The 25403-nt window shown below is 39.6% G+C and overlaps 1 protein-coding gene across 8 annotated transcripts in view; it reads right to left on the bottom strand.

Moving 5' to 3' along the window:
• Window positions 1–25403, bottom strand: part of DYNC1I1 (dynein cytoplasmic 1 intermediate chain 1) — a 402307-nt gene that overhangs the window by 285344 nt on the left and 91560 nt on the right. For 4 of the 8 annotated variants that reach the window (XM_081531539.1, XM_081531538.1, XM_081531537.1 and 1 more), the window contains exon 5: window positions 20264–20323. The exons of the other annotated variants lie outside the window; for them this stretch is intronic. In XM_081531539.1, the coding sequence (XP_081387665.1) occupies window positions 20264–20323 (60 nt within the window). The remainder of the gene's footprint in view (window positions 1–20263; window positions 20324–25403) is intronic. 8 annotated transcript variants of the gene reach the window in all.

Raw genomic sequence — 25403 nt, 5'->3', positions numbered from 1 at the left:
TAGAGAAAGAAACACTTCATAACCATTTAGCCAAAAATCCATATTCTCTAGCTTTCTAGAATCAATAGAAGCACATCTTATTCATATTATTTTTTGAATTATTACTAGCAATGGTACAGATTCACTGTATTTTTTCAGTAGACAGTAATAATAAACTGAAAGAAAATGCATGCCATAGCTAGGAATTTCCATGTACAATTTCCCAAGGACTCTAGGAAACAAAAATTTTTCTTTTTTATGAATTACTAAAATAATTGAGGTGAAACCTAAGATGAGCACAGAGTAGATATAAATAAGGCTAGTTTAGAGAAAAAGCCCCACTGGTCGTCTTTGTAGCCCCACTAAGCACAACTGTAGCCCCACTAAGCTCCACAAAGGCCTGGGCCATGTGGCCTCACTCACTCAGATGTCTGGACCACATAGGGTACAGGAGGGTGAGGCTGGTGATCTAGCACTCCCTGGCAATATTCCCACACAGAACACACAGAATATACTAGAAACAAAATTACCAAGCAAGGTAAAAGGCTCAAGGTTTCAGAGTAAGAAATTCAGGTATTATTTTAAATCCCCCTTGGGTCAGAGAAGTGTGCTTTTCTTCCTGAAATGGATCTTTCTTGAAGCATCTGAAGAAGAAAACATGACTAGACACCCCAGGACTGCTTGAGGCAAAGCCCCTCTGTTTAAGAGCCTAGAGCATCTTTCTGAGGCCCCCAGGAAGTCCATCTTCATCTCAGGCAAAGAGATGGAAAGGAAACATGGGCTGGCAATATGCCCCCACCCCTGTAAATCGGGGTCCCACCTGGCATGGAGAGGTCACCCTAGGGTTTAGACTTCCATGGGCATCTGCAAGGCCCAAAGGTCCCCACAAAATCCAAGAGGAGATACTTATACCTGCAGCCAGGAATTCTAGCGCATCTCACTAATAAGATGCAAGCAAAAGCTATAGGCCTGCCTTGTCAGATGACCAGCCATAGGCTCTGGGCAAGAAGTTGATCTGCAACTTGATAATCTGCTATGGATTATCCACAGCATATCATAATTGTTAAGTCACGTGTGCAGATAGAAACTGGGTTCAAATCCTTGTTTCGTCACTTAGCACCCAAATGGTACATAAAAGCTCTGGACAAGTGACAAACCCCTCTAAGGCTCATGTTTCTCATCTATAAAATGGGTACATATCATTGAATGACTGTGAAGATAAAATGAATCTAATATTTGTAAAGTACTTAATTCAGTGCCTGGCACTTACATAGCAGATGGCTTTACCTTTATTTTTCTGACTTATTATAATATGTTTTCCATTTCAAAAAACAGAGAATGCAGATTTATGAATGCTCTAAGTTGATTTTCTAAAATAGAAGATTTGAAGATTATCTCTGACAGTAAAACATAAGCCTCACACTCTTTCATTTCTTTTCAAGGGCACTTAAGTAGGTTTTGGCTACTTGAGAGAGTCCACTTGGTTTTCTTCTAACTAAAAGTATCATTACCATGACAATTCTGTATTCAAAACAGCTTGAAGTGGTATGAGTACCACACAACTGTTTCCAGCTCTAGCCATTCCGGAACATCGGGCTAGAAGGTGGCACCTTCTGTGGCAAAGACCTTCCCCTTAGGAGTGTTCTTCAACTGTGTCCCTGCCTCTGGGTCTCTCCTGGGCCAGCCTTAGGGTCCATATGTCTCAGCTGATGCAAAAGCTATCTGTGCATACAACCCTGTGATAGAGACGTTCAACTTCCCTAAAATACTTCTACAATTCCATCCTCTGACAAAATTAGCATATAACTATGTCTACAAGATGAAATATATAGTATTTTCCTTAAAATTACAAATACAGTGCATTGCATTTCTTACTTTTGTTCAAAGTCTTACCAGCCCCTAATTCTTTTATTCATGGATGCAAATTAAACTACTCAGCAAAGAAGGGGGAAAAAACCACATTGTAGAATTAATGCTACTATAATTTCTTTCCTTCTAATTAGGCTCTAAATTGCATGTGGGCTCTGGGAGACATTTGCTGCTGTCCCTCCACCCCTCCTGCAAAGCTCATGCCCTTGCTACTGCCCCACACACTTCCACCACAGCCCCTGTTGCCTGTCAGTGCCTTCTTTTCATGTCTGACTTGACTGCAAACTTTCTAGTTCAGTGTCAGGTACAGAGCTGGCACGGAATAAATGTTTGAGGAAGAAAGAAGGATGAAGTGAATAGGAAGAGGAGAAAGAAGGCATGATGTAAAAGGAAAACTGAGAATTCAATTACCTATGCTGTGGTGGACATGGCATTATTATTAAATTATAGGGTCCAGCAACTTGTGCTTTAGTCACCCCACCACCCCTGCCAGTGATCACAATTCTGACTAAAGGCTGAGCAGGACTGATTCAGAAATATGAGAGTGTAGACACAGAAGCTTCATTGTTTCCAGATTCCCGTGGGCCTCTCCATCGTAAAGGATGAAGCCTCAGTCCCACAGAGCAGGGATGGTATCTCCAGACCAAGCTTGTCAAGTGCTCTGAGACAGGCAAAGGTGAGCAAAGATGAGTGAGAGGGTAAGAGGGTGAGTGTCAGACAAAGGAGACTGCAGCATACGAAACGTGAAGGACCCAAAGCAGAGGTAGGAGACAGTGGGCCTCTGGCCAGACCCCTGGTATTGTCAAGTGAAGTAAAATTCAAGCTTTGTCCTCATGCAGACACCCCAAGGTCAAACCTAGTGGTAAAAGCTGAGCTCTGCTAAAGCAGAAAGATAAGGGGCCCAATCCTGAGATCAAGGAAGATGTCCCTGTCTGCACACAGGAAGAAAGGCTTCTTGGGGGTCAGAAAGGGAGGGGGCCCCACCCCATAATAGTGTGGTCATGCACCCTTAGGCCTCTGCAGTGGGATCCATCTTAGCAAAATGTTGTGTATGCATCTTGGGGAGGATCCATGGACCAGTCAGGTGTGAAGAAAGAAACAAGATAATTGGCCAAAGGTAAACCAAGACCCAGAAGGGCTGTCCTGATGAGTGATTAATGTCACCTCTGTACTGCACTCCTCCTCACCCAGGAAGCCCCTACTCCTCTAGGTGTGTGGCCTGCCTAGTGTCTGACTGCGCTCCTCCTCATGAGAGAAGACGCCCACACTCTCCCTTGAGTGTGTATCTCTGCCCTGCTTCTGAGTTAGATAAACAAACTGTTTTCCTGTGTGCCCTCCCATACATTGTACTGTGTCTCTAATAATAAACTTTGTACCTGTTTTTAGTTTTTGCCCCCTTGAAACATTCTTGCTTTCAAACAGGGGCAAGAGCCAGGGCCACTTCGCTTCTAGCTTCTAGCCCCTGGAGGTTTGGTGGCTAGGATTCTTGGTTTCCAGCCACGTTGTGCTGTGTTGTGCTGTGCTTAGACGCTCAGTTGTGTTCAGTTCTTTCCAACCCCATGGACTGCAGTCCACCAGGCTCCTCTGTCCATGGGGATGCTCCAGGCAAGAATCCTGGAGTGGGTTGCCATGCCCTCCTCCAGGTGATCTTCCCAACCCAGGGATTGAACCCAGGTCTCCAACATTCCAGGCAGATTCTTTACCATCTGAGCCACCAGGGAACCCCTCCATCTAGGTTAACCAGGTTTAATTCCTGGGCCGGGAACTAAAAGATCTTTCTTCATGACCACTCACTGCTCTCCCTCTAGGATCAACACAAGGGATCTAGTGTAGGATCTACACTAGATCTAAAACTAAAATGTCAGGCGGGGGATCCCAGAGACACGGGGCAATGAAACCACAGATCCCTCACTCACAGACTTGGCCCAGTCCTAAAGTGACATGGGGCCCACATCTCCCTGGGCAAGGGCTCAACTCCCCACTGCAAACCCTGGAAACTTCCTCTCCACCTGGTCCTGTCGACTTGGCTGAGCAAGCTGGCAGAGCAAAGCCATATTGCACCAGAGTTGAAATGTTTCTTCAGAAAATAAAAATCGGGTCTTGATAAAGCATAAAAATGGAAACTATTTGAAGTTTGAGAAGATTATCTGCCAGGGCTCAGGGTGCTGAAATTTCCAGTCCACCACTAGTAGAGTTTAATCCACTCAGGTTTGTCCATTTGCCCTTGGCCCTCAGGTGGCTCAATGGTAAAGAATCTGCCTACAATGTGGGAGATGTGGGTTTGATCCCTGGGTCAGGAAGATCCCCTGGAAGAGGAAATGGCAACCCACTCCAGTATTCTTGACTGGGAAATTCCATGGACAGTGCCGCCCAACGGCCTACAGTCCATAGGGTCACAAAGAGTTGGACATGCCTGAACATGCATGCTTGCTTATCTTAGACATTATGCAAAACAAGAGGAAAATGACTCCCTTGACTGAATCACTATCCCCATTTCCCTTTCTGGTTCACTTGTCTTGTCTTTGCCTATCCACCCACCATAAGGGTAGCATGACTTTCCTAGCTACTTGCAAAGTTTCATTATCCAAGGACGATTAAGCCCAAAGTGTGACTTCATCAGGGTCTACGATGTCTACTAAAGTAGAAGAAAGTTGGAGTTATGCAGACTTACTCCCAATAAAAGGGTGAGAAGCATGCATATACCTATAAACCCTGTGGCTCCACTCCCATTCAAACACGAAGGAGATTTTAAGAAAAACCTTATTGATATTTTAAAATGCAGTTAGTACATTAAACGTTAAAGTACTAACTTTTAATAGTAAACGTTACTTTTAATAGTACAAAGGAGAAATGTTTGCAAAGCATAGAGTTATCTACCAAAGTGGGATACCTTGGTTTTGTCCCTGTGTTTAAAAGGCCTATATTCCTTTCAAAGCCATGAACAAGAGAACTTCAGCTTCTGAAGTCACTGCATCTGTGACCTGAAAATATGGAGGCAGTTGTGTTGTGCTAAAAATGTGGAGTGCTAAAAGAAATAAATAAATAAAAGTAGATTTCAAAGAAACTACTGTCAAGGTGCCTCTAAGAATTAAATAGGAAAATTATTTTGACATGACACAGATACGGTTGGTGGGGGCTGGTTTGGGATGGCACAGATCAAAAAGCATAGCTCTTTGATCAGAGAATTAAGATCAAGGCTGTCTTAATTTTTTATTGAAATAAAATTTACATACTATAAATATCCCCTTTAAAGTATACAATTGAGTGGTTTTAGCATATTCAGAAACTTATATAACCCCACATATGTACTTGTATAGACTTTTCCTTACCTCCAAAAGAAATCTTGTATTCACTGAAATATAGGAATCTCCCCTCCTCTAACCCCTGGAAACCACTAATCTGCTTCTGTTTACTTTCATATAAATGGAATGTTACAGTATGTGGCCTTTTGTGTCTCACTTTTTTCACTTAGGTTAATGTAGATCAAACCAGTCAATCCTAAAGGAAATGAACCCTGAATATTCACTGGAAGGACTGATGACGAAGCTCCAATACTGTGGCCACCTGAAGCAGAGAGCTGACTCATTGGAAAAGACTCTGATGCTGGGAAGACTCAGCAGAGGAGGAGAAGAAGGTGACAGAGGATATGCGTGGATGGCATCATTGGTTCAATGGACATGAGTTTGAGCAAACTCCAGGAGACAGTGCAAGAGAGGGAAGCCTGGCGTGCTGCAGTACATGAGGTCATAAACAGTCAGACATGAAAGAGCAATGGAACAATAACAACGTTATAGCATGTATCAGAATGTCATTCCTTTTTATTTATAAGCAATATCCCATTGTATGGATATACCACATTCATTTTAATCCACTCATCGGTTGGTGAACATTTGGGTTGTTTCCATTTCTATCTTTTATTAACTATGCTGCTATGAACATTTATGTACAAGTTTTTGTGTAAGTGTATGGTTTCAATTCCCTTGAAAATGAATTCTCTTTGAATTTGTATGTATCTAAAGTGGAATTGCTATGTTATATGGTAATTCCAAAGAATCGAACATGACTGAGCGACTAACACTTTCACTTATAGTAATTCTATGTCTAAATTGCTGAAGAACTGCCAAACTGTTTTCCAAAGTGGTTATACATTTTACATTCTCATTAGCAGTGTACAAAGATTCCAATTTCTCTATATCCCTGTCAACCATTACTACTATCTGTCTTTTTCATTATAGCCATCCTAGTTTCTGTGAAGTAGTATCTCACTGGAATTTTGATTTGAATTTCCCTGATGGATAATGATGTTCAGCATCATTTCATGTGCTTGTTGACCATCTATATGTCTTCTTTCAAGAAATGCCTATTTAAATTCTTATCCCATTTTAAAACTGGGTTGTTTTTTTATTGTGGAGTTGCAAAAAATTTTTATGTATTCTGGATATTGCTCAAACTATTGCACAATTGCACTCATCTCACACGCTAGCAAAGTAATGTTCAAAATTCTTCAAGCCAGGCAGTACATGAACCATGAAATTCCAGATGTTCAAGCTGGATTTAGAAAAGGCAGAGGAACCAGAGATCAAATTGTCAACATCCGTTGGATCATAGAAAAAGCAAGAGAATTCCAGAATAACATCTACTTCTGCTTTATTAACTATGCCAAAGCATTTAACTGTGTGGATCACAACAAACTGTGGAAAATTCTGAAACAGATGGGAATATCAGACCATCTGACCTGTCTCTTGAGAAACCTGTATGCAGGTCAGGAAGCAACAGTTAGAACTGGACATGGAACAATAGACAAGTTCCAAATTAGGAAAGGGGTATGTCAAGGCTGTATATTGTCACCCTGCTTAACTTATATGCAGAGGACATCATGAGAAATGCTGGGCTATATGAAGCACAAGCTGGAATCAAGATTGCTGGGAGAAATATCAATAACCTCAGATATGGAGATGACATCACCCTTATGGCAGAAAGTGAAGAACTAAAGAGCCTCTTGATGAAAGTGAAAGAGGAGAGTGAAAAAGTTAGCTTAAAATTCAATATTCAGAAAACTAAGATCATGGCATCTTGTCCCATCAATTCATGGAAAATAGATGGGGCAACAGTGGAAACAGAGACAGACTTTATTTTGGGGGGCTCCAAAATCACTGCAGATGGTGATTGCAGCCATGAATTAAAAGACGCTTGCTCCTTGGAAGAAAAATTAGGACTAACCTAGACAGTATATGAAAAACCAGAGATTACTTTGCCAACAAAGGTCCATCTAATCAAAGCTATGGTTTTTCCAGTAGTCATGTATGGATGTGAGAGTTGGATGATAAAGAAAGCTGAGTGCGGAAGAATTAATGCTTTTGAACTATGGTGTTGGAGAAGACTCTTGAGAGTCCCTTGGGCAGCAAGGAGATCCAACCAGTCCATCCTAAAGGAAATCAGTCTGAATATTCATTGGAAGGATTGATATTGAAGCGGAAACTCCAATACTTTGGCCCCCTGATGTGAAGAACTGACTCATTTGAAAAGACCCTCATGCTGGGAAAGATTGAGGGTGGGAGAAGGGGAGACAGAGGAAGAGATGGTTGGATGGCATCACCGACTCAATGGACATGAGTCTGAGTAAGCTCTGGGAGTTGGTGATGGACAGGGAAGCCTGGAGTGCTGCAGTCCATGGGGTCGCAGAGTCGGACATGACTGAGGGACTGAACTGAACTATATGCGCCATTGCTCAGTCATGACCAGTCTCTTGTGACCCGACGGACTGTAGCCTGTCAGGCTCCTCTGTCCATGGGATTCTAAAGGCAAGAGTACTGGAGTGGGTTGCCATTTCCTCCTCCAGGGGATCTTCCCGACCCAGCGGTCGAACCCACGTCTTCTGCACCTTCTGCACTGGCAGATGGATTCTTTACCATTGTACCACCTAGGAAGCCCTTACCAGATACATTTCTTGTAAATATTTAATCCCATTCTGTGGGTTGCCTTTTTACTTTCTTAATGATGCCTTTTGAAGTACAGAAGTTTTAAATTTTAATGACGCTCAATTCATTTATTTTTCTCATTAGCTGCTAGTGCTTTTTGTGAACCTAAGAAACCACTGCCCAATCCAAGGTCACAAAGGTTTACAACTCTACTTTCTCCTAAGAGTTGTATAGTTTTAGCTCTCACATTTAGGTCTCTGGTCTATTTTGAATCAATTTTGCATATATGTGAAGTAGGGGCTCAACTTCATGCTTCTGCATGTGGATATCCAGTTGACTCATGTTTAATTTTTCTTAATGCTCAGTGGCAAGATTGTACAGGGGAGCAGAGGAAGGCTTTGCCATGAATATTGCTCCTTGTTGATGCTCATGGGCCTCAAGCACTGGCCAAATCTGACTACATGAGGACAAGATTCAAGAGGAGGGACTTCATCACCTGAGAGCTTTCCAGGGATCATGAACGCTTTCAGAACACTGAGCACATCATCCATCCCTATCATTAGCATCACCGAGTTCTTCCTGAATCAGTTAGATACAATACAACTCTTTCTGATGCTTTTATTTCAGACCAAGTGAACTGGATGCAGCAAACCTGATGTCCTGCATTTCATACTCAAGGTAAGTGAAGGAAACTGCACTGATATTACGATACTATCTACTGGACTCAAAAGGGCACCTGATAATATTGGAAATCTGGCTCCATACTGCTACAAGTATTAAGCAAGAAGGCTACTGTGGGAATTTCACAGATGCTATCAGCTAATCCTCAAAGATGCACTTACATCAAAGCTGATGATTCAGTTTCTGACCCATCACCAATACTGGGAGTAGATAAGATTCACATTAGTAGACTTTTTTTTAATGTCACAGTACAAGAGGCTATGTGAAGGCACAGAAAAGCCACAGTAAGAATATACCAAGCATCTAAGAAACAGTTCAAATTTTACAAATTGTGAATCACAAAAGACTCTCTATAATGGGTCTGCGAGTAGCAGTCTCAGAGTGTTCAGTGACTGGAAATTATAAAGTTGAGGATATACTGGTTAAAGCTGGTGGCAGGAGGGTGGGCAGTAGATAAAGGGGCAGAGTCTGGAGCTTGGATCGGAAGCCGTGTGCAGCACTCAGCAGCCAGAAAATAAAAGGGGTCATTGTACTGATGGGCAGTCTCTGGAGCAGGCAAAAAACCTGGAAATCAAGCAGACAAATAAATCAAGCGGATGTTCCCAGAGATAAGGAGTTATTTGGCCAGATGCCAAGGCAGATCAAGGCCAGGGAATAAAAGAATGTCTACACTGGTTCCAGACTCAACCCTGCTGGGTCTCCATCCATGCTTGTTTGCATGTGAGTATTTCATCCCCAACATACATTAACACACTGCCAGTCACTTTGTCTCCTAGTGCTGCTTATAAAATTCCTTGAGGTTTCTCAAAGAAGAGTCCCTTAAGATAGTGAGAATGATAATGGTGCCACTTTCTACTTTGTCCAAAAATGTCATGTGGGCACCTACACTGTCCTTGACATCTGGCACAGGAACTATTTAAGCCAACATCATTATCAGCAGCCACACACCATTTCTGAGGCACAGAACCAGGCCAGATCCTTGCAATACAGAGGACAAGGAGACTAAACAAACAGCACAAAAAGCAAATAAGAATGAAAGGTAACAGAGAATAAGAGCCAACATGAGCGATTCACATTATAAGTGGGACAGAAAAGTACAATAGGCAGATTACTATGCATTTGGGTAAATGAAACAAGTTTCACTGAGAACTGAAGGCCTGATGTAAGTCTTGAAGGAGAGGTAAGACTCAGTCAAGTAAAAAGGAATGAGGTGGTGGTATAGGGAGCAGATCCCTAGAACAAGATCTAAAGGCTGAATTCACATTTGATGCCTGGGAGACAAGGTTTTTCAGACCAGAAGACTTAGTTGAATAGCAGCAGAAGATAAATTTAGAGAGTAGCACTAAGGCCAGATAATTTGAGGGCTTTAAATCTCAGGCTAAAGAATTTGAACTTTACATTGTAGACAATGAGGAATTACTGAAAGTTACTAAAAAAGCGACAGCTTCAAGGCGACATTTAAAATGAAGCAATTATGTGAAGAGGGCTTCCCAAATGGTGCAGTGGTCAAGAATCTGCCTGCCAATGCAGTAGACACAGGAGATGCAGGTTTAATCCCTGGGTTAGGAAGATCCCCTAGAGGAGGAAATGGCAACCCACTCCAGCATTCTTGCCTCGGAAATCCCCTAGACAGAGGAGGCTGGTGGACTACAGTCCATAGGGTCACAAAAAGTCGGACAGGACTGAGCACACACACAAACTATGTGAAGACTGGAGTCTGAATCTCCCTCTTTGACAAATGAACAACCAGGCTATGTGGGGGGCCCTAGTAAGCTAAGTATAAAGGAAAGGGGGAATTGAAAAAGGACCTTCCAACAGACAATGGGTGGCTTCAGTAACTAGAGAACCCAGATGAAGCATCATTTCAAAGGGGGGCAGCCAGAGGCATGACTACTGGAGTTGCAACCCTCAGTGTAGACAATGTGGAGACGAGGTCCAGGGTGATAAGAAAGCGCTGAGAGCTGATGCCACTGGGAGCAGAAAGGAAAGGCTGTAGACTGGTGATGCTGGAAAAGAATTAAGGCAGTTCACTTGGTACAGAGGGTGAAAGAAAAGGAATAAATTGGAGATTATGTCAAGGCTTCATGCCTTATGGGAAGCAAGTAAGTAGTGTAACTGGAAGACACTGGGGAATCCAGAGAAAGATCTGCTTTGGGATAAAAATGAGTACCTCAGTGGATGAGTTTATGAGTGAGGAGTTTTCCAACTATATGAAGCTTAAGACCAAAGCTATGAAAAAAAGATAAAGGAGAAAATGTGGTCCTGGCAACCACCCACCTAGAGGCACATGAGATAATGCTGCATCCATAGAAGAAAGGCGCAGAGAGAGCTAAGGGCACAGAAACTCATGAAATATGAAAGAAGTTGTTAAAAATGACAAAAGGTCAGCTTGCTTTCCCAACACTGTATGCTGGTGTAATAAGCTGTGTGATGTCTCCAGGATTGGCTCCTAGAGTTGTGAACGGGACTTCACATGGAGGGAAGGTGGAGATGGGGTACCACATGGAGGAAATGAGCCCAGCATCACAGCCCCCTCACACTCTGTGTTCAGAGTGGGTGTTTTTCTCCCAGGGCTGAGAAGCAGCTTGATGGCTGACCTTTGCTGATTACCTCAAGAAGGATCGGTTTCCATTATCTATGTTCACATTCAAAAAATCATTCCAGGAATGATTTTATTTCATTTCCATGATATATGCTTCTTACTGTGCAGAGATATTGGCTTGGCAGCTAAATTATTTCTCCTGAACAGAAGTAAATGTCAAGTCTGGTTCAGTCAACAGGCACAGTTAAAGCATCTGCCTTCAACTTCATCACACAAGTAAACCTTGCAAATTCCCAAGATGGGAAAAAAATCAAAATAGTCATGGTTATACAGAGCTTGGCAATACGGGTGGAAACTGTGCTATCAAGTAGCCACTTTATAAAGGAAATTGAAAGTTTAGAATTATAAGATCAGAAGGTATGAAAATGTGTTCTCTCCAATATTGCATATGAATGACAACAATGATATAAAAATTTTATAGACTGGCCTTTAATTGACTTAATATTTATGAACAACCTTCTGTAGAAGTTGTAACGTAAAGCTATAAAATTATAGAAATCTTCAAGTCACTGAGTACCAAAGTGTAAGCATACATCCTTCCCAACTGGCCATATTAATTTTTCTGAAATGAAATAAAAGAGGAATATTATTTTATGAAAATCCAGTTGTGAGCGCAGAACAGAAAATATCCTGTAATAGCTTACTCAAGGTTCTTGAGGGCAGAGAACAAAGACCAACAGGTAACAACTCCTCAAGAAATGTCTGGGGACTTGGTAAACAAAGTACTTTTTCCCTCTCTTGTGCCAAAATTTTGATTGGATCTGTTAAAACAAATTTTTCAAAGTTTTTCATGGGTCAGAATTCACTGTATATTTAAAGATTCTGAAATGTATTTTACTATTACCTTTTGATACACACACACAACCCTCCCAAGCTGCTGTTCCACATTCCAATTTCTCTAGAAAGTATGATTAGGTATTATTGAATAGGCAGAGACTGTCAGTTTGGTCAAGAATATAACCCTTATCATTCTCAAGAAAATTCCAGGCACTGTCACATGGGAAACCTTAATAATTAATCCAAATCAGAGATTTAAACATAATACAAAATAATTTCTGACAAAATATGAAGAATAAGCCTGAAGAGGGGTACTTCATCAAAAGCTAATGAGGTTATTACTATTCTGCTAGGCAAATGAAAAATAACTTTAAAACATGAAAAGATCTCTAGAACTGGCAGGTGAGATCTTCTCAAACACCTCCCACCATCTTGAAGGATATGTGTTTTTTCTGGTGCCTTTACAGAGCTGGTTTAAACTCTGTTCTTAACAGAGGGATCACTCTGTTTCACCACAGCAGTTTGAGATGATGCCTGGTGGATTCAGGAGTATTATTCACTCTCTCTTTCAGCAGAAAAGAGAGGTAAAAGAGAAGGTTGAGAGAAGAGGTCACCACCTTCTAACAAAGTCTCCCAAGGACTGAAGGACTCTCTAAGTTCCTCTTGGAGGTAATAAGGAGCAACCAAATCCTTCACAGCCTCAGTTTTTTCTCATTCTCACTTTGATTCCAAATATCTCAAAAATCCCACTAAGAGTTTAATGTACTAGGACATAGAGGAAATATAATTGTGAGGCTTGAATAAAATCAGAAGCCACTAAATATTCCTATATATTAAGCTTAACAATTTGGAGCAAAGGGCAGCAAAACACCCTTGCTACTCACTGATTTCTACTCCTCACTGAGAATCTCTGCCTCCCTCCCACCACTACACCCCTTATGTTGACTCAACACATCTCCCTAAAGACCAGCAATCTCATGGTGGAATTTGACCTAAGTTCCCTTCATAAGACAACAAAAAGACATTTAAAATACAATCCTTCCCTCAAAATTGTCCAAATTTCAATGCATTTACTTATTTGCCAGTCAGTATAGACTTTTAGATCCTATGATCTTCTAACTTACTCATTTTATCCTATTATTTCATTTTTTACTTTGACCATCTTCAATTCACTTAATTAATTATATTGTAGTATTTATTACATATTATATTAAAATAATTTATATCATTAAAATATTAAATTATAATGTTTATATAATTATATTGTTAAAATATAACATTCATTATATTATATAATTATACTTTATTATAATTATTATAATTGCCTAAGAAATTTAAGTATTTGGGGTACTTTCATAAGCAGTTACTTGGTAAAAAATAAAGAATTTTTCTTTATTTACAATTTTCTTGAAGCTATTTTTTTCTCCCTTATTCCTCTATTCTGAGACCTGTTTTGCTGATCACACAGTTAATATAACAGTATACAAAAGTGACACAATGTTGGTGCTTCTGGTCAAGATGACCAGATTTATCCTCCATCTGAAACAACTCTCAAAAAGGACAGAAATTTGAATGAAACAACAGTTTGCAAGACACTAGAGGTTAAGCAATGAAGGAAAGGGACACATAAGAGCAGAGAAATAAAGGACAAGTCCTATTCTCCCTAAGTTTACTGCACTGAGAGCTTTAAGGCCATGTGTGGTGCAGCAGGGAAGATCTCTCAAGGTTTCAGCTTAGTATCCCATGATCTTTAGATCTTTAGATCATAGGATACTAATGAGGAAATTACCTGAGGCCAAGGGAAAAACTACCCGGAGGAATTAGAGGTAATAGTTTTGGACATGCACACAGGAACACAGATGTTCCTGTTTCCACCCACCCAGACAGGAAACCCTCAAGGTTGTATAGAATGCATATAAGGATCTTGCCTCAATACCAAAATTAATCAGTCATAGACTGAGCACTGCTCCAGTCCCAACTAACAAACCATAAAAAGATTTGAAAGAATCAGAATGTTTTCAAGCAAAATGACCATATCTCAGAACAAACCTCAAGATTTATAGGAATTCCAATATATCCAATCCCTAGCCAATAGTCACAATGTCTGATATTAATCAAAAATCAGCATACATACAAACAAGAAGGAAAACATAACTATAAGGTAGAGATAAGTCAATCAATTGAAACTGACACAGAACTAACAGATGATGGCATATCAAAACCACAATAAGATAAGCCAAAGATGTACATTATAAACACTAAAGCAACCACTAAAATAATAACATGAAGAAATATGGTTAACATCAAGAAGTAGTAAAATAGAATCATAAAAAATGCAGTAATACAAAAGAAAGCTCAAAAGAATATCAGGAAAGAAGAATATATAGGATAGAGAACAGATATTAATATCACAGTGATTTAAATCTAACCATATCAATAATCACATTAAGTGTAAATGATATAAATACTCCAACTAAAAGGCAGATATTATTACAACAGATTAAAAATGCAAAATCCACTTATACGATGTGTATAAGAAATGCACTTTCAATGTAAAGCAACAAATAGGTTAAAAAAGCAAAAGGATGAGAAAAGATAGACCGTGTTAACATATGTCAGAAGGAAGCCAATGTGGCCCTATTAACACCAGACAAAGGAGCTTTCAGAGCAAAATTTATTACTAGTGATAAAGAAGTTCATTTCATAATGATAAATGAATCAATTCATCAAAAGAGATATAAGAATCCCAAACATTTATGTACCTAATAACACAACTTCAAAATACATGAAACAAAAGCTGATAGTATTGCAAGGAGAAACAGAAAAACTCAAAATTGTAGTTGGAAACGTCAACACTCTTCTCCCAATAATTGTTAGAAGCCATAGATATAAAAGACTGGAACATCATAATCATCCAACAGGATCTAGTTGACAAATTTGGAATATTTTACCCAATAAGAACAGAATACACACCCTTTTCAAAGGCACACAGGACATTTACTAAGACAGACTATACAGTGAGTCATAAGTCTCAACAAGTTTAAAATGATATACAAATAATATACAAAATGTGTTCTCTAACCACAGTAGAATTAAGTTATAAATCAGTAACAGAAGGATCTCTGAAAAATCTCCAAATATATGTAATCTAAATAACACACTTCCAAACAACTGATCAGTTAAAGATGAAATAAAAAGAGAGACTAGAAAGTGTTTTTAACCAAATGAAAATGACAACAACTATGTAAGAATCTGCAAGATGACATGAAGTTAATGCTTAAGGGAAATTTAATAGCATTAACCCCTATATTAAAAACAGCACTACACACCTATATTATTCTCAAGTCACTGACTTCTGCTTCCACTTAAAGAAGCTAAACAAAGCATGTTAAATACAAAGTAAGCAAATGAGAAGCAATAATTCATATCAGAGTAGAAATCAATCAAATAGAAGATAGAAAAACCAGGAGTATCAATGAAACCAAATGCTGGTTATTTGAGATCAATAAAATTGATAAATATTCAGCCATACTTATCAGAAGAAAAAAACACAAGACACAAGCTGCCAACTATCAGGAAAGAGAGAGGTAATTACAGAGTTTGCAAATAATTAAAGGATGATGAAGGAATGTATACACAATTTTAGGCCAATAAATTTGCCAACAGAGACAGAATGGGCATATTACTTCAAATATCACAAACTTCCAAAGCTCATTCAAAAAAAAAATACAGATAACCTCAATAACTCCATTATTGCTTAAGTTATTAAATTTGTATTTTTAAACTTTTACCAAAATAAAATTCCAAATTCAAACAGTCTCACAAGTGAATTACATTCCACCAATTATTTAAGAAATTACTACAAATTGATGTCACTAAAAGCATTATTCATAAAACAACAAAGTTGAAAGCTGGAATTTGTCAAATCAAAAAGGTTTCCATTCTTAAAGACATTATTAAGAGAATGGAAAAGGCAAGTGACCAACTGGGAGAAAATATTTACACATTATGTTTCAGATAAAGGTTTGTATCCCAAATACATAAAACCTCTGTAATGTGAAAACCAACAACTCAGTTCAGAAACAATAAGTCCAAAAAATTTAAGCAGACATTTCATCAGAGAAGATATTCAAATAGCAAATATGCACACAAAGAGATAACCTAACACCATTAGTCACTGGGGAAATTCAAACTAAAACCACAATGAGATACCATTATATTTCTTTAATAATGGTAAAAAAATAATTTTTCAAAAAGTCAAAACCAAGTGTTGTCAAGAATGTGGAGGAACTGAGGCTCTCATATACTACTTGTGAGAAAATATTATGGCAAAACTATTTTGAAAAGTTTGACAGTTTAAATGTATATTCATTATAAGCTTCAGGCATTCTACTTGGTGATACTTATGCAAAAGAAATGCAAACATATTGGCTAAAAATATTTGTACATAAATGTTCATAGCATTTTTATTTGTAATGGAAACAACCCAAATGTACATCAAAAGTGACTGAGTAAATGAACTGCGATGTATCCATACAAACTAGACAGCAAAAACAAGGAATGAATTACTGATACACACCTACATGAATGAGTCTCCAAATAATAATTTTGAAAAAAAGAAGTCAGTCAAAAGAGCACCTACTGCACGATTTCATTTACAATGACATTCTAGGAGACGTAAACTAATGGACTGGGACAGAAAGCAGATCAGTTGTCTAGGGGGATGGGGAGAAGCAGGTGTGAAGATGACAAAGGGGTGGGAGAAAACTTTTAGGGATGATGACTCTGCTTATTACCTTGATTGTAGTGACAACTTCACGAATGTGTATACATTAAAACCTGTCATTTTGAATACTTCAAATGTGTGTCATTTCTTTAATGTTAATTATACTTCAATCACTTCAGTTCAGTCGCTCAGTAGTGTCCAACTCTTTGCAACCCCATGAACTGCAGCACATCAGGCCTCTCTGTCCATCACCAACTCCCAGAATCCACCCAAACCCATGTCCATCGAGTCGACGATGCCATCCAGCCATCTCATCCTGTCGTCCCCTTCTCCTCCTGCCCTTAATCCTTCCCAGCATCAGGGTCTTTACCAGTGAGTCAGCTCTTCGCATCAGGTGGCCAAAGAATTGGAGTTTCAGCTTCAACATCAGTCCCTCCAATGAACACCTAGGACTGATCTCCTTTAGGATGGACTAGTTGGATCTCCTTGCAGTCCAAGGGACTCTCAAGAGTCTTCTCCAACACCACAGTTCAAAAGCATCAATTCTTTGGTGCTCAGCTTTCTTTACAGTCCAACTCTCACATCCATACATGACCACTGGAAAAACCATAGCTTTGACTATACGGACCTTTGTTGGCAAAGTAATGTCTCTGCTTTTTAACATGCTGCCTAGGTTGGTCATAACTTTCCTTCCAAGGAGTAAGCATCTTTTAAGTTCATGGCTGCAATCACCATCTGCAGTGATTTTGGAGCCCAGAAAAATAAAGTCAGCCACTGTTTCCATTGTTTCCCCATCTATCTGCCATAAAGTGATAGCTCGGATGCCATGATCTTAGTTTTCTGAATGTTGAGCTTTAAGCCAACTTTTCCACTCTCCTCTTTCACTTTCATCAAGAGGCTCTTTAGTTCTTCTTCACTTTCTGCCATAAGGGTGGTATCATCTCCATATCTGAGGTTATTGATATTTCTCCTGGCAATCTTGATTCTAGCTTGTGCTTCATCCAGCCCAGCATTTCTCATGATGTACTCTGCATATAAGTTAAATAAGCAGGGTGACAATATACAGCCTTGATGTATTCCTTTTCCTATTTGGAACCAGTCTGTTGTTCCATGTCCAGTTCTAACTGTTGCTTCCTGACCTACATACAGATTTCTCAAGAGGTAGGTTAGGTGGTCTGGTATTCCCATCTCTTTCAGAATTTTCCACAGTTTATTGTGATCCACACAGTCAAAGGCTTTGGCATAGTCAATAAAGTAGAAATAGATGTTTTTCTGGAACTCTCTTGCTTTTTCGATGATCCAGTGGGTGTTGGCAATTTGATCTCTGGTTGCTCTGCCTTTTCTAAAACCAGCTTGAACATATGGAAGTTCACGGTTCACGTATTGCTGAAGTCTGGCTTGGAGAATTTTGAGCATTACTTTACTAGCGTGTGAGATGAGTGCAATCGTGCGTTAGTTTGAGCATTCTTTGGCATACTTCAATAAAACCATTAAGAGAAAATCAACTGACAGAGCCAGTTATGTGTTATGGTCAACTCTATGCCCAGGATCAGGAAGAGGAACTAAACCTATCTCTACAATACTCTTGTTGCCTGAGATATACTTCATAAAGGGCTCCCTAGTGGCTCAGTGGTAAAGAATCCACCTGCCAATGCAGGAGATTCAAGAGATGTGGGTTGAATCCCTGGGTTGGGAAGAATCCCTGGAGAAGGAAATAACACCCCACTCCAGTATTTTTGTCTGGGAAATCCCATAGACAGAGGAGCCTGTGCAGGCTACACAATCCATGGGGATCACAAAAGAGGATGACATGACTTAGCAACTAAACAACAACAAACAATACTTCATAAAAATATGTGTGACAGGAAGACTGCCTGCACATAAGGACTATTTACTAGACAGAAAATTTCATTAAATCAATATTTGAAATTGTAACATGACTGAAACAACCTCCTCTCTCAAATATTCTTTGAACATTCCTTCCAAACTCTAAGACAAACCACAAAAAAATCTCATTTCCCATTTTTCTCTGACTCACTGTGTCCACTCTGAAATAAAATACGGCTGGCAAGGTGGAAGTCACAGATATGCCATCTCCCTAGGATAATTTTTCATCTGCATAGTTAACTGAGTTTTTGCCTGGAAAACAGATAAAAATAGGAAAATTCCTAACTGTTCCACATCAGCACGTATAATTTACCAATGTCACAATCTGTCTAAAAAATCTGTTAAGTGCAAACGGCAAAGTCTCTGCCAGTTCTAGCCTCCTTGTTATAAAAACCACAATGAAATATTGAAGAACTACTCTCTGAAATTCCCCTGAACAGTAATATACTATGTATTCATTGTTTTTCTGTTTGATTTAAGCCATATTTTTTTGGTTATTTAAATAATACAAGTGGAAATAAAACATAGAGTGAACTATATAACTAAACAGCCAATAATTTAATAGTTTTTAAAAAAATAGTATATCAGTTACCCAAAATGTTAGGATACTTCTTTGGCTTAGCAGTGTTATGAGTGAGTCTGCAGAAAACTTTTGCATACATAAAGGGACACAGCAGATGGCATTTAACCTAACATAAAGACAGCCCTTCAACTTAACACGTCTATAGTAGGCACTAAAATTGATAGAAACCCACAGACACATGCCCAGAAATCTCAGAAATTCAAATAAATAATAAATAAATGTCCACATCAGGATTCATCAGGTTATATTTAGAAATAAAAAGTAATAGCTTTACAAAATATTGGAATAAAATCTGTTATTCACATATTGAGGTACCCAGTGGTGTGTTGGTAAATGTTCAATAACTCGCTTGAGGGAAAGGGAGTAAGTCCTGGTTTGAAGCATTTGTCAGTTTCTGTGGTATAAACACCCCTACCATGGCTGATTTCACCAAAGCAAGTTGAAAAGAAGCACACAGTCGGCGTTCCTAAGTTTGAGCATAGCTAGGACAAGCATCCCACTGGAAACATCTCATGTATGAATATAGCTAACTCTAACCCTGTAATAGAAGCAAACTAAGTTTCTAGGAATTGCCTGTGCATTTTATTCTCTGTGGAAGAATTTTCAATTCTGAAACTACCTTTTAACATACATTTTCACCTGAAAAAAAAAATTATCTTTAGGATGCAGGAGACATTATCCATCATCAAATAAATTTGAGGTTTCTTAATATTGAGGCATTCAACAAATCGTATTTTTTTTCTCTAACAGGAATCTTTATAACCCTCAAAGTGGATTCAAATTAAATGCTAATTGTGAGTTTCCAAAAAAGTTCAAAGGCAACAAACAAGACACAACATTGTCATACTGGTTTTAGACAAAGATTAACTTAAGGTAACTTGTTAGTCAAGGGGAAGATGGCGAGGATCAAGTTAAACATATCTGTCATCACAGAACTTGTGTGCCCCACCTTGAAGCAGAGGCATGGCGATATGTTTATAATTTTCATTCAGGGGGAGGGATGTTTTGCAATAATAGGAATTAGAAGAGGGAGGTCAAAAGCCATCTTTTTGTGGTGTTTTCCACAAAGAGAGACTTTCTTCAAAGCGTAACTGTAGAGGGCAAACTAACAGAAGGAAATAAGCTTATCAAACTGGAAATTCAACAAAGGGGAAAAAAGCAAGAGCAACAACGGCTCTGGCATTTCAACACAACCTTAGCAAAGAAATAATAAAAGGAGTAACAAAAGAGCAGACATATACCCAAGTTCTGAGTCTGACTGCAGCTGGAGCACTGAGGGGTCTGTGTCCCACTGCAGGGTCCTAATCGCGCAGCACAAAGGAAAAAGAACACAGAGAATTAACAAAAGGGGCGGGAAATAAACCAAACCAAACCATGTCATTCATCAAGGCAACAGCATATACAATACATACACAGAACATCTCCCCACTCTGTCACCCCCACAACCCCCAGGAGCCAGGAAGACCCCGTGAATATCAAGGGACAAGAGAACGCAAGAAGTTGTCCATCCTTTGGAACAACTGCTTGATACTGGAAGCTACAGCCGTTTTTCATGGAAGGAAACCCAGAGCTAAATATTCAAAATATTCAACCACCCACACACACACCCTTTTCATTTTTTTTTTGTTCTATACTGAAGCATGATTGACTGGAGCATGTAAACTGCTTCATGTGTACCCCAGAGCCAAGCCACCCCAGGGAGCAGCAAGCATTCCCCACACAGTGATGGCGATCAACTGCAAGGGGTCGAATGGGCCAGAGTAGAAGCATCTGGGGAGGCTGGGCCAGGCAGAGCATGACTGCAGAGCCTGGAGAATAACTGGCTTCCTTGGGTCAGTGACTGCAATTACAGTGCATTAGATTTCGAGGCTCATGGGTATTTTGGTTTCTTATGTATTACACCAAGATGGTCACCAACAACAATATCCTTCGTCTAGGAAGATGCCAGGGATGTCTTACGTCTTCTAAGTACTTCACAAGAGCTAGCACAAAGTATCAATGGTTACTAAGGTTACCAATAGTAACCTTGGTACCAAGAGTTATCAACTTCCCTTGTTATTTCTCCACCACATAAAAGGAGCTCTTCCATGAACAGACTGCCCACAAGGACCTTTCCCAGGTAGGCCCTTTAAATTTCCTGCATGTTATGTAGTTAACAGGTGAGTCAAGCTTAAGTACCTGGGAGGCAGCCAATGGACAGCAGGGACTTTGGGGTCAGGCACCTGAGATTCAAATCTTGCCTCTGTGACTTACCAGCTCTGTGACAGTTCTCAACCCCGGCACCCTCGTGCTTACTCTGAGAGCGGTTCATGGACCGGGAGCATCAGCATCTCAGGGAACTTGCTGGAAATGCCGAGACTCAGATCTCACCCAGACTCATTGACTCTGGACTACAGTTTAATAAGGCCCCAGGTGATCTGTGGGCATTTTGAGGTTTGAGAAGCCCGCTCCGTTTCCTTGCCTGTAAGGATTTCCCATGGCTTATGCGACAATTCATGACCTGGCCTGCAGCTCTCTTTGCAATTCATCTCTAAGGGCTGGCCTCTCCTTCACATAGTTTGTTTTTGTTTTTTTCCCTAAAGAGCCACGTGGCTCACGCTTCTGCTTAGTTTCTGTCTCAGCACAAATGTCACCTGACCAGAGAGGCTTTCCTTCTCTCACCACCTACCGCAAGCAGCACTTCCTTGCCACTCTTCATCCTGTTCTCTTATCCTGCTTTACTTTCTTCATAAGGTATCCCTACCTATGGTTTTATTATACATCAGTGTATTTACGACTGCTCGCTGTTTAACTCTGGACTTAAGTCTCAAAATAGCAGGAAGAGCTACATCCCTAAATTATAAGAATATGCCTAGGCCCATGCCCAGCATGCATGTTTATTTTTCTTGATTTTTTAATTGCAGGATAATTGCTTTATAATGTTGTATTGGCACACAACAATGCAAATACAGCTGCCATACAACAATGCAAATCAGTTATAACTCTCTCTCTATATCCCCTCCCTCTGGAGCCTCTCTCCCACCCTGCCCCCCATGCTACCCCTCTAGGTCATCACAGGCAGCCAGGCTGGGCTCCTTCTGATATATAGCAGCTTCGCATTAGCTGCCTATTTCACATATGGTAGTCTATATATGTCAGTGCTGTGTTCTCAATTTGTCCCACAGCGCATGCTTATATAATACAACAATAGTTGAACAGATGGATGGATGGTTTCTCTTTAGTTTTCTATAGGGATTGCATGCAATTACACCTATATAGCACAAAGTAGGTATTTGATAAACAGTAGCTGTTTTTACTAGGCCACATTTACTGTGAAAGTGAACTATCTACTATATCTACTACCAATGTTTCTTTGAGAAAACGCCCCACCTGTGTAATGGAACCCACCTAAGCACCTCCTGCAGAGGTATCAGAACGCAGTTTCTAAGCTCCTCTTGTAAGTTCTGGTTATGCTCTTGTCCTCTGACCTAAATGCACTGAAAGATGACAACTAAAGTCTGGTGAGAACACTAACTGGTCCCTGTTTCTTAGACCAGTGCTTCTCTAACTTTACTGTCTGAGCCACCAAGGAGGCCCAGTGTTTCTCAAACTTTAATGCACAGGTATCTGGGAATATTGTTTAAAACACCGATCCTGATTTAGTAGGTCTGGGGTGGCTTGAGATTCTGCATTTCTGACAGCTCCTAGCGGGGCAGATGCTGCTGGGCTGTGGACCACACTTCGAGTAGTAAGGTCTGGACTTAGATCAGTGGTTTTCAATCTCTGACATGAATCAGAATAACTGGGAGGGACTGTTAAAATACAGATGCTGATCCTCAAGCCCAGAAATTCTGATTTGAGTAGCTCTGGGCTGGGGCTGAGAATCTGTATTTCTAACAAGTTCCCAGGTAATGCTCAAAGCTGATCCTAGAACCACCTTTACAGAATAGCTGGGCTAGACTACTGCTTCCACTAGTTGGCAGGCAGAAAGGATCACTGATCCTCAAATATATCAGTATCTAAACAAGTGATTCACACACGCTGGCCTAAAGCACAGGCCACTTTCAAGCCAATGAAATCAGAATGTTTGGGGTGGGACCCAGGCGTCCAGATTTTTTGAAACTCTCTCATGTGCAGTCAGGGGTGAAAACTGCTGCTGTGTGCTCATTCTCTGCCCAAGGAAAGCAGCTCTTCCTGGCTCTGGACCCTAGTTCCACCACTTCCTTTCAAATGATGGAAGTGATCAAATCCATTACAGTGATTCACCCTTGCTGTTCACCTATCTCTAGGGTCCAAACCTTTTATCTTTATGGATACTTCGTTGGCTATAGACAGAGGAGTGGCCTCTGGCTCTGGCTGACTGTGAGAAGCATTCTCTCATAAGGGCTGGGATCAGCTCCTTTGCGCTCAGGTTTATGATGGGACAATTTTGGGGCCTTTTTCACTCTTCTCAGGCAAGGGAAGAGTGTGGTAGCTCCCAGGTGGTCACAACTGTTCTATTATTTACCTAACCCACCTGAACACACTGCACCCTTAAAGTAAGACTACTAGATCTGATAAGTTATATTTTAGATGCCAAGTCATCAATCTGTCACAGGAATAGCAAATGCCAGGCTGAGCAATTATACAAGCCTGACGAAGTCTTCTCCCTTGAAGATTGACTTCCTGGGAAGTCAGACTTTAGCAGTGTCTTTAGAATAAGTGAAGATGAATATTTAACTATTAAAGCTTCTCCCTGTCCTATGCCCATCATGTCCACATTTTATAACAGGACTAGACCACCCCTCACTGCTGACAGAGCCTCCACTTTCCCTAATTTCTTGGGATGACCAACAGAACCCGTTTTGATGAATGTAATCTTTAATTCTGTCAATTAGATTTTGTCTATAGTTCCTGTCTGGGAAACCATCTTGGTTTTGTTTGCTCATTTTTAAGAGTTGTAGTTGTCTGTTCTGACCAACTGTAGGTTGATTTCTTAGGTTAACTCTCTGAGGATCCACAGGAGGATTTTTTTTCATGAGGAAGCTGCTACTCGCACAGATATTGAATAACCCAGTGATTTCTAACCTAATGTGGCATCATTGTGGCTCAATGGCCCTACGATTGGATTGGCAGTTCTGGACACACTTTAAGGTCACATTTCCCAACTTGTTTCAAACTTCTAGATACAGAATCTTCCCACACCATGGTAAATAATCACTCATTTATTGGACACTAAACATGTCAAACAGTGTAGCCTCTGGTATCTCATCCAAAAAGGCCTACCATGTAACAGTTAATAATCTGCAGAACAATCTGTTTTTCAATATTTCTTTTAAAGAAAAAGAATATGCAAAACACCAAAATTATTCAAACTAGCAGTGAACCCATTAAGAGACAAACAGAAGTTTATATCACACCCTTTTACTCATTCATTACTATCCAGCTTCCTACAATAGTCTCCCTTCATTGGCCCAATCTTATTTGCTCAGTTTCAGTTTATTAGATAGAAGGAAGTAAAAATTCAGACAAAACAAAACAATCCCTGGCCTTCCATGGAAAGCATAACTTAGAATGATGTCTGTGTTGTGTAACCACACTCTCTGATGAGTGGTTATTTTCTTCCTGTTCAGAGCACGTTGGTAGTTTCCAGTCTTCTTCCCATTTTCTTAGACTCCAGAGTAGATAGTCTTAATATTCTTCCCTTAAAGAGCATCTTTGCTCTTACCTTTTTTTGGTTTTGGTTATAAGAAGGAGATGTCTGATAAATACTTGGAAGGTAGTCATTAAGAACTATCATTTGAAAAAAAAAATAAGAACTATCATTTGCCATTTTGATTCTACTTGTTTGACTTAGTATGAACAGAATGCTAGATTTCTAATTTTAAAAACTAGATATGCAGCAAGCAACAAGGATTTACTGTACAGCATAGGGAACTATAGTCAATATCTTGTAATAACCTATACTGGAAAATAATTTCAAAAATAACATACGTGTATATGTATAACTGAATCACAAAAAGAAGAATTATATTTTTTGAAATTTAGTAATGTTTATCTTTTTGCCACTTTTTCTAAATGTCCTATGGACATCGAATAACAACATATGAAATACAAAATTTTAAATATATTTGTGTAGGCTATAAGATTAATATAAATAGAAATCTATCATATTTAAATTATTAATGACATCATTCAAGATGCTCCTAATTTTTCTGCACTTGATATTCTCAGAAAAATGTTAATATGTCTCACTGTGATTATATACTTTTTTCTTTTCCCTTATAGTTCTTCTGATTTTTGCTTTCTGTATCTTTGTTTCTTTATTGTTAGGTGTCTAATGGTTTATGATGTCTATCCTCTTAGTGAATTGTACCTTTTATCATTAAAAATATTCATCTTTGTTTCAATTAAAAATAAATA

The sequence above is a fragment of the Giraffa tippelskirchi genome, chromosome 10 (assembly GCF_054371585.1).
Source record: "Giraffa tippelskirchi isolate mGirTip1 chromosome 10, T2T-mGirTip1v1.2.pri, whole genome shotgun sequence".
In the NCBI taxonomy this organism is placed as follows: Eukaryota; Metazoa; Chordata; class Mammalia; order Artiodactyla; family Giraffidae; genus Giraffa; species Giraffa tippelskirchi.
The sequence above is the reverse complement of the archived record's forward strand: the minus strand, read 5'-3'. Positions and strand labels throughout refer to the sequence as shown.